Consider the following 9,696-nt stretch of genomic DNA (forward strand, 5'->3'; position numbering starts at 1 on the left):
TTGGGACCAGGCTAAAGAAAGCTTTCGTCACTTGACTTAGAAATGGATTAGCTTAACTTATAAACATGAAAAATGCTACCGAAACCTGAATTAGTTTTCCAGAGTCTGACTTATATTAAGTTAGACAAATTTAGAAGCTGTAGCATTTCTTTCAGGATGCAGAAACTGAATAAGTGAGGATCAAAGGAAAACAATGGCTAAACAGAAACAATGCTTATCTAACATTAAAAAAAAAAGACACAATTCAAGGTAACAGGAACACCGTCTTTCTTTCAGTTTAGAGACATATTAGGCCAAAGTGGGGAACCTACGTGCTCTTTATTTTATTTTCATGCAACAGAACTACTTAGTTTTTCAATTTAATTGGTTAATGAATCCCTTAGATGCAGTGAGTGGTGCATAAAAGTTGTAGTTCCTACCTAATAAGAGATAAACACTCTATGTAAATAATAACAAAATAACATGACGTTAAACTGGGATGATAGGTGTAGCATGTCACAAGTGTAAACACTTGTCAAAATGTCTTCTTCCCTCTCTCTAGGGAGACCACATGTGTGATGCAAGCAAATTTGCTAATGGTATCAGAGGAAGGAGAATACAGCCCATGGATGACAGCAAAGACCACATAGCAGAATTGGGACTTAGGCTGAGAAGAACAAAGGACACAAGGCCAGGAGAGAGGAACGTACAAGAAATGCACAGAGCACAGTTGGGAGACAGCGTGGCTAACACAGAGTGACTGAGACCTGCAGTCTGCTCTCAGACCCTTAACTCACATAGTGCTCGTTTTCCATATAGTATATGAGGAATACAATTTTATATGGCCAGATAGCTTTGGGTCATTTTTAAGAAAAAGAGGTGTGATTTCCCCTCTTAGAGCATCTCACGTTGTATTTCCAGGAAGACAAACACCAGACTGCGGACTGAGAACCACCCTCTATCCTCCAGGCAGGACTGCCACGGGAGGTTTCTGAGCAGGGAATTTTGGAGAGATTAATGCAGAACATTAGTATTTAATAAACTAGAAAAGCAGGAGTACCAGGAGTATGGGGAACCCTCAAAGTGAAGGAAAAAGAAAACTTTCAGATGGGGTAATAGGTTCAGATGTTTCAGACATTCTCTGATGGAGTGTTTAGAGAAGTGATTATGAAAAGTAAAAGGATGGAGCTTCTCCTTAAACTTTTTATAAAAGGTGACGGGAAGAAGTTGGGGTATAAATCTGTCATACAACAGGTCTCTCTTGAGAAGGAATTTTGCCTGTTCAATTTTCTGGCATAAAAAGTATCATTTCAAGTAAGTTATTAATCCCTAGAAATTAGTAACATTGCCTGTACTTTCAATAATACTAATGATTTTTTTAAGTTTAAAAGGTTGGCTTCTTCGAGGATGCAATCAGATAGTATTCTTTGTCTTTCTATCACCTGCATTTGTGCTCATTCTTTTGTTTCTGTATTGCTTAAAAATAATTATTACTGTGGCCTTTTTCTACATTGCATTCCTTCTCTCTCTCTAAAACAACCTCTTTATTACCAAAAAAATCACAAAATTACAAAAGTAGAAAGAATATATGTATGCCTAGCTTCCAAAATTATTCCAAAATTATTCAACATTGTTTCATTTATATTTCTACTCGCTCCTCCCTCTGCTCAACTGCCAGATAACTTGAGTTTGGATGACAGACATTAAATGGTAGGATGTTCTAATGCATCATGCAAATTGAGCATCATAATGTTCACCATTATTTTGTTTCTCAGGTCTGGGTAGTTCTTTTTGGGTCACAAAATTAGAGCAAGAAGTTAAGTTAGACAGCAGGTTTCATTTTTGCTTGTGCTTGCTTGCTCGCTTGCTCACTTGCTTTATTTATTTATTTATTTATTTATTCATTCATTCATTCATTCATTCATTCAGCTGGCTCTTTTTGGGATCACAAAACCATAGCAAGAAGTTAAGTTAGATAGCAGGTTTTGTTTTTGCTTTTGCTTTTGCTTGCTTCCTTCCTTCCTTCCTTCTTTCTTTCTTTCCTTTCTTTCTTCCTTCCTTTCATTCATTCTTTCTTTTCTTTCGTGAGGCAACCCTTGGTTGACCTCACAGATTGCAAGGATCCTGTCAGCTTACAATCCCTTATTTTTTGCGCCTACAGCACCTGGTCTTCCTAGGTGGTCTCCCATCCACGTATTAACCAGGCCTGGCCCTGCTTAGCTTCCAAGATCAGAGGGATCGGGCTTGTTCAAGGTGGCAGGGCCATAGACTGCTTTTGTTTTATAATGCAACCATAACGAAGAGCATTTATCTTCCTCACACTTCCTTGAGCTTGCCTGTATTAACTGAAGTTCGCTCTCCACTTTGGCTCTGTCTGCAGAAATGTCCATTTCTGGGGAACTGGCAATAGCTTCGCACCGCTCCAGCCAGGTCAGAAAAGTCGACAGTTCTTTCTCTAGCCTAAGAAAAGCAGAGATAAGGAACGAATTCATATAAAAGTATCATTCCAGAAAACTACATCTCTCTGAACTTGGAGGGTCCAACACTGACCATTACAAAAAACACAATGTTGGTTATCTTATTTCTAGACATGGAGGGAAAAATGCTATTCTTTTCACATTTGTGTATGTCTTTGCACACGTGTCTCTATCTGAATCACATGGAATGAGATGCATTAACCCTCTTCCTTCTCGGGGATTGTCAGCTTCTAACGAAGATCGAGGTCTTCTCTGTTAGACACGTGACTCGATGTGTTCTATGCCTGGGGAAGTTATTACACTTAGAGAACAGCTGGCCCAGGATTTCCTGTTTAAGGGAAGTTATTGAAACCCAAGCTGCCAGCTCAAAAAGGAAGGCTGCTCACCTCTGCCAGGTGGCCAGCAGGCTCTCCAGCACAGTCTGTCTCTCCTTGGCCTGACTCAGTGTCCCCTCGTATTCCCGCTGTAGTGTCTCAACGTCCTGAATGGAGCGGCCTCTGTTAGCGACCTTCTGTGCACCGGCTGAGAGAGCAGCCACTGAGCTGTTCAGTGACTCCAGAGCCTGACAAAGATCCTGATGAGAGGACAAAGGAGTGCAGTGAAGGCACAACGTCGAGAAACGAGACCTGCATTTTTCCGTGAGACCCATTCTCACCCCAGTTTTTCCCTCAGTCAACCACAGTGGTAGGAAAAGAATGTCTGCCCGTAGATTTCCAGCAAGATGTGGTGAAGATGAGGAGGAAGTTACTTCACGAAGGCAGAAATCAAAAATCAAAATGGAGACTACTCCCCAGATAAAATCGTATTGCTGTATATCTGAATAATTTCTACTTTCCCTTAAGTCAGATAATTTGTGACAATTATTATTCGTTTTATGCCAAATGTAGTTTTAAAAAACCTCTCAATTCCTATTTTACAAGAGCTGTATGTAACATGCGATATTTTCTAAAAGAAATATATGAAAAGAGTTATGGCCGCCACAGCTGCTATCAGAAATCAGTGATAATAACAATAAAGGTGCCTCAGAATGTGGCAGGTACTGTTATGTACATTACATATATTAACTCATTTAATCTTCGTTCACCATTCCCATTTTATGGATCAGAAAAATCAAGACGAGGAAAAATAACTTGCTTTAGAAATGTGAATATTAGAAAAAAATATTATCCTCTCTAGTTCTCAATTATTAACTTAGTTGTCTATTAAAGTAATTCCATCGGGGGGGGGGGCAAAAAAATAATTCCATCAAATTCAATTTTCCTACTTTTTCCTACTATTTTCCTACTATTTTCCCTCATTTTAGTGTGTGGGGGTATTTTTTTTTTTAAATACATAAGTAACACAAAAATGCATTCTTCCTATAAGTATTCCAATGATATACATTCCACTCCCCTTTCCAGATGTGCCCTTGTCAATTGTCTGCTTTCTGCAAACACTGCAGCCCGTTTCTCTGCATGTCTGTATATCATGTATACACATGCATATGTAGCAGGGATAACGAATACATCTTTGTTTATTAATTAACAGATGTTTCTTTTAAATATTCCTTCGAGCCTTATTCTCTTCCTTTGCTCCTTCTTCTAAGCTCTGCCAAAAGCGTCTACTCGTTACTTTGCAGAACAGCTCACAAAGGTCACCAGTTCAGGGACCAGACCAAAAAAGCTAGTCATTGGGACTAGGTTAGTGAGGACACATTCTTTGCACGTCTGAGTGTAATGGGTTAAAATCTGAAATCTGCTAGGCACATTTTTTTCTGCACATAATTTTTATAATGCTGGCAAGAGGTACCAGGCTTTATTAAAGCTATAGTCTGAAAAAGTTACATGTTCCAGTTAAGAGAGGAATGTATTTTAAATGAATGCCTTTTTTTTTTTAAATGAATGCCTCTTTAACTTGCATTTTAAATGAAAATTTATTTGCATACTTACATGTCTTGTGTTATATGAGGTAAATATGCTTTATCTATATCAATTAACATAAAAATCTTTTCGATTTTAACTCTCATAAAAATATTTACCGTTTTCATTTTCAGCAGGAATTATCAAATCTCTGAGTTCATAAATAAGCAGAAATGTTGAATCACACTCTTACCATATGTTCTTGAAGAGCTTTGTATGTTTCTGTAGCTGAAGAACATATTTTAATTGGATCAGCAAGTTTATCTTCAAATTCAGACACAGACTGCTGAATCTAAATCATTGGCGAAATAGAAAAATAATGGTGAGAAAAATATACAACAAGGCAAAGCAGCATGCCTATCTTTTTTGGATAACTTTCAATTCAGTTTTTAAAAATCTAAAATGAATGCATCCTATTATTTGAAAAAAATATAAATAAATCTAAAAAAATAGAAATGTCTATCTGAACACATTTTTATATTCCCTCAAAAGGTGTACCATATAAATAATTATAAATGTAGGTATCACTGATAACTTGATAATAACTGACATATGGTATCTTTTCTTTGTTCCACTATTTCTGGATTGTGTATTGCGTTTCGCTATTAATGCAACATGAAACAGGTAACTTAACGTGGATGAATCGGTTCTTACCTTTCTAAGATTCTCTTCAAACTTTTGCTGCTGAGATATATGCCCCAGGATTGTTCCTTCCAGACACTGCGCATGCTCTCGGAGCTCTTCCCAGTATCGTCTTATCTGTGTCAACTTGGCTTTCATTCGAGCAGATTCTCCGGTGGTAAGAAACTGGGCAAAAGACTGAACTTCTTCTTCTAGTCCTGTAATGCTGCTGATCTTACTTTCTATTTCTTGAATTGTGACCTAATAAAACAAGGAAAATGAGCAAGCTTGCCTTCCTGAAATGATATAATTATTTGCAGAAAGAGAAACCTGACATTTTAACGTAGTAGGACAGCTACAGAACAGCTATGAAAAACATCATGTGTTTCCTGACCTCATTTTTTAAGGAATAGATATGCAGAGAATGTCTAAAAAATAGAAACGTGGTGAGCATGCTCTCTGGATAGAGGAAAAAGAGAAATAGCTATGCTGCTTGCAGTGAAGTGAGCAGAGAGATGTCTCTGGAACTCTTCAAGTATCTCTGAAGTTACAGAGAATTCCCAGCTTACAAGTATTTTAACCAATGGATCTGGGAAGCAGTGTGTTCCAATAACTCACAGGAATGCTAATATTGACATTTCATGTACATTTCCTAAAATGTGGTTGAGTAGTTCATATTTTACCAGACTAAAAGCTTTTCTGATTCCACTCCTACCTGAAGCCAGTCTCTTCAAATTTACCATCCATTTTTTTATGCCAGTGGTTTCCAAGTTTGGAATACATTAAGATCACCTGGTCCCCATTCGAGGAACTCAGATTCGGTAGGTCTAAGGTGGGGCCAAGACCTGTAATTTCTAACAACTTCTCAGGTGATGCTTCTGTGGCCGACCCCGAGCCCCACTCTGTGACCACTGCTTTATTCATTACCTGTGCAGTAAAGAGCCTACGTACTATAATTTCCATTGGGGCCAGAGAACATTTTATATATTAGCCGATATGTGAAAAGTGCTGAAAGCCACTAAAGGGGTGTGTGTGTGTGTGTGTGTGTGTGTGTAGGGCAGTGTCTCTCGTAAACATACAGGCATATTTATGTATAAGAGAATGAAAATTATTTCTTTGAGGAAAAGAGTCAAACAGTCCAATCAAGATAAAGCCAAAAATTCAGACAAGTCTAAATTTCAGGTAATCAAAATGGAAAATACAGTTACCCTAAAAACAGATAAATGTGACTCCTGTTTAGATGAGATAACATAGTGGGAAATAATTTCTGTCTAGATGAGACAATCAGAGATAATTTATACCAGATCAGTGCCTGTGCATCACTTATTTTTATTTTTCATATGCATGACTATAGCAGTATATCTGATAGATATTTGTTTGAGCATTAATATAATCTTCCTTCATTGAGCTGTTTTTTAAATGATAGATTTTAGAAAAATTACTCATAAATTAAACAAAAGTATATTGAGTGTCTCTGATGTGCCAATAATTATTCTAGGTGCTTGCAATACTTTAGTGAAACAATCTTAGTTAAGATCGAAGTTCTTAGTTCTTAGAGTAATATGTCATCGAGAAATTCGTAAATGCAAGCTATATAATAGTATTGTTGGACTGTGGCAGTAATTTTTCTAATCTAAGAAGAGAAGATGAAAAATGAACCCAGTATGTGCTCTTATCACTTATAAATTATCAATTAGGAGTAAGAAATCAATCAATTTGGAATAGTACATAATGAAGAACAAAAATGGGCTTATAAAAAAGATTTCACAACAATACAAATGTTGTGAACTAATTTTATCCTAATAGTTTTAAATTGGAAACATTATGACAAAGTACTATCATATTTTTAATATTTCCCACAGTAGTCTTTTGTTTGGAAATAAAACATTAACCTATTAGCCAAATTCCATAGTAAAGTGCATTCCACTCTGTCTTTGCTTATTTATAGCAAGTATGTGTTTTCTGATATTTATATTTATTTAATACATTTATAGCTAGTTTTCAAAATGCCATATTGGAATGTTAAAATGTAATTTTCATCTGATAGCACGGAAATTCACAATTGAATGTTTATATACTTAAAATTAAAATATGTAATCATTTTGTTTCCTACAGAGCAATAAGTTGATGAAATTTGATCACTGACATATTTTCGAAGTCCTGGAATTAAGGTTTAAATAATAGTGAAATGAATTAATAGAAAGGATAAGCAAATTAAAAAGTCTATGTCAAAAATTTTGAAAGGAAATTTTTGAGACAAAACTATTTGAATGCTATTCTTTGTGTTCTTAAAATTTAGTAAAAATAATTAAAGGACAACTTTTAAAAATTGTTTTAAAGATTAAACATACTCATGAATATTCTTTAATGGCTTGACTTCCGGTTTTCCTGGTATACCACACAAGACAGAAGCAGACAGTGTATACCAGACTCCACATAGCCTTGCTTGCGAAAGATGCATGATAAACCGGGATAATCTGCACAGCACATAAACTTGGCTAGGCAACATTGCACCCTCCCACTGTGCACATGACAATAACTTGTTCTGCGTCATAATGTGAAATGTTCTCTCACTTTCATATTTATTTTACTACATTTAATCCAATGAAATGCAGAGGGTTTCCCATTCCAATAAAATGAGCTGAGATAGAAAAAGAAGTAGCCTAATTTTGAAAATATGTAAAAATGGTCTATTAAAAAAAAGAGAAATGAACACTCAGAATTCATTTCTTTCAGCTCATTTTTTTCTTAAATTATTCGAATGAAGTAAACAAGGATAGTCTATGCACATGGTTATTTTGGAGCTGAGGGAGCTTAAGTATCAGAGCAACACAGTCCATGCCCCCATGGTCATCACAAATGAAAGAACTGTAGCAATGGGCTCTGATTGCTTTGCCTAAAGAAAGTAATTTCTCCTCCTTGTGCTTTTGAGGGTAAATGCCACTAATATTTGAACTAGATATTTGGGACGATTCTATAAAGTACAGTTGTAGATGATGACTACATTTCATGTTGTATAAATGAATCAACAGAGCACTCCAATGAGATTAATTCAAAATCAAGGAAAAGAATACTGTAACCATAAAAACATTTTAATGATATTGCACACAATATTGACTTTGAATGCGTAAGTTAGACAATATTAATACATAATTCCATCTATAAACTGTCGCCCAGTATCAATTAAGACCTCTTAGCTCAACGTTCTGTGTGAACTTAATTTTAATAGGATCACAGAGCAATGAAAGATTTGTTTGGGGCTGAATAGGATTTGATGAAACCTAAAAAAAGAGTTTTTAAAAGCTAGACATAAATTATTAACGTAATGAACGTGTGAGCAGGTCACCTTAATTTGGCTGATTTGCACGTCCATGGCAGATGACGAAGTTTCCAAGGCATTGAGTTCTTTTTCTTTCTCAGTTATCCAGATGGACAGGGTCTCAAAATTATTGCCAAAATGATCCCACTTGTTTTTCACCATTTCCATGGTTTTAATACTAAAATTAACCAAATTAAGTAAATAAAATGCAGTATTTTAATAGAAAACAATACATTTTCCTTTAAATTACCAGGTGAAAAGATAGTCAAGACATTTGTGACCATGCCAACGTTGAAACTATTAGAACAGAGAAAAAAAAATGCACACTTGATCTGTAGTTTGTCAAGTCTCATCTTCCTGTCTCCTCTGAGAATGAGCATTTAACGAGGTAGCATCTACACCATGTTATGGATGAAACTGTGCTTCGAACAAAATATTGCTGGGTCCAAAGGGGTTTGAATACAGACATAACCTGGTTAAACTCTGCACGTGACCAGTAGTTGCCAGGACTTATTAACTAAGCTGCCTGCACAGATTCCAGTGCACACAGAATTTTAGCACTCCTACTTCTGTGGACGTGGTCCTCTTGCCATTAGAGGAGAGAGACTGCAGTGATGCTTTATACTCAAAGATCTTTACAAAATGCATCTTTGTGAATTAAGATAGAGCTTATAATCTGAATTCCATGCCTTCACGCAGGAACTGTTTCCATCATCAGAGCTAAGCCTGCAGTCTATAACTTATAACAATTTCAGCTATTCTTAGATGTTTGTATGGCCTTGATTCCAAAATACTTTTATAAATCCTTATCTGTGAGCACCCTAACTGCTTTTAGACAATTTGGGCTTTATTTGTAATAAATCTAAGTGAACAAAAATTTAGCTATAGATTTCCAGTTTGTGTTAGCTATGCATATATAACCATGTGATTATGGCTTTCAGTTTAGAAAAAGAGTAAGAAACTTATAGTATATCATTGAATTGATAAGTCACTTGGTTAAAAAAAAAAAAATGAAAGAATTTCCCCGTTTACCAAAAGGCACTTAAAGACATCAAGAAAAATACAATGGCATCACTGATTGTCAAATTAAATAATATTGCAGCCACAAATGGATACCCTGGTGTGCCCAATGCTTTAATCAGTACAAGTTATGTTGCAAGTTTTTAAATGAAGTAAAGATTCAAAAAAGTATTCCTCATAAAGTAGCTTCATTTCTAATAAACTCTTAAGTTTTACTATTTTCATACATTGAGAGATAAAATCTAATATAAAGTTCTCAAAGCTCAGAGCCATAATTTCCTTTAAATAAATTATTTAACAAACTTTAAAGTTTAGGCAAATGTACAATGTTAATTTCAAGGTGTTAATAGTACTAAAACCAAATTTTAGATTTTAAAATTCA

At 35.6% G+C, this 9,696-nt stretch overlaps 1 protein-coding gene and 1 pseudogene across 1 annotated transcript in view; both read right to left on the minus strand.

Annotated features, from left to right (window-relative positions):
- Nucleotides 1-9,696, minus strand: part of SYNE1 (spectrin repeat containing nuclear envelope protein 1) — a 145,697-nt gene that overhangs the window by 40,006 nt on the left and 95,995 nt on the right. Inside the window, exons 30-34 of the mRNA XM_023532164.1 lie at nt 8,322-8,472; nt 5,009-5,236; nt 4,548-4,646; nt 2,843-3,030; nt 2,316-2,439 (exon numbers count right to left, since the gene is read on the minus strand). Coding sequence (XP_023387932.1) covers nt 2,316-2,439; nt 2,843-3,030; nt 4,548-4,646; nt 5,009-5,236; nt 8,322-8,472 — 790 coding nt within the window. The remainder of the gene's footprint in view (nt 1-2,315; nt 2,440-2,842; nt 3,031-4,547; nt 4,647-5,008; nt 5,237-8,321; nt 8,473-9,696) is intronic.
- Nucleotides 2,132-2,249, minus strand: LOC111741492 (annotated as a pseudogene).

This window comes from Pteropus vampyrus, unplaced genomic scaffold (genome assembly GCF_000151845.1).
Source record: "Pteropus vampyrus isolate Shadow unplaced genomic scaffold, Pvam_2.0 Scaffold78, whole genome shotgun sequence".
NCBI classification, from domain to species: domain Eukaryota; kingdom Metazoa; phylum Chordata; class Mammalia; order Chiroptera; family Pteropodidae; genus Pteropus; species Pteropus vampyrus.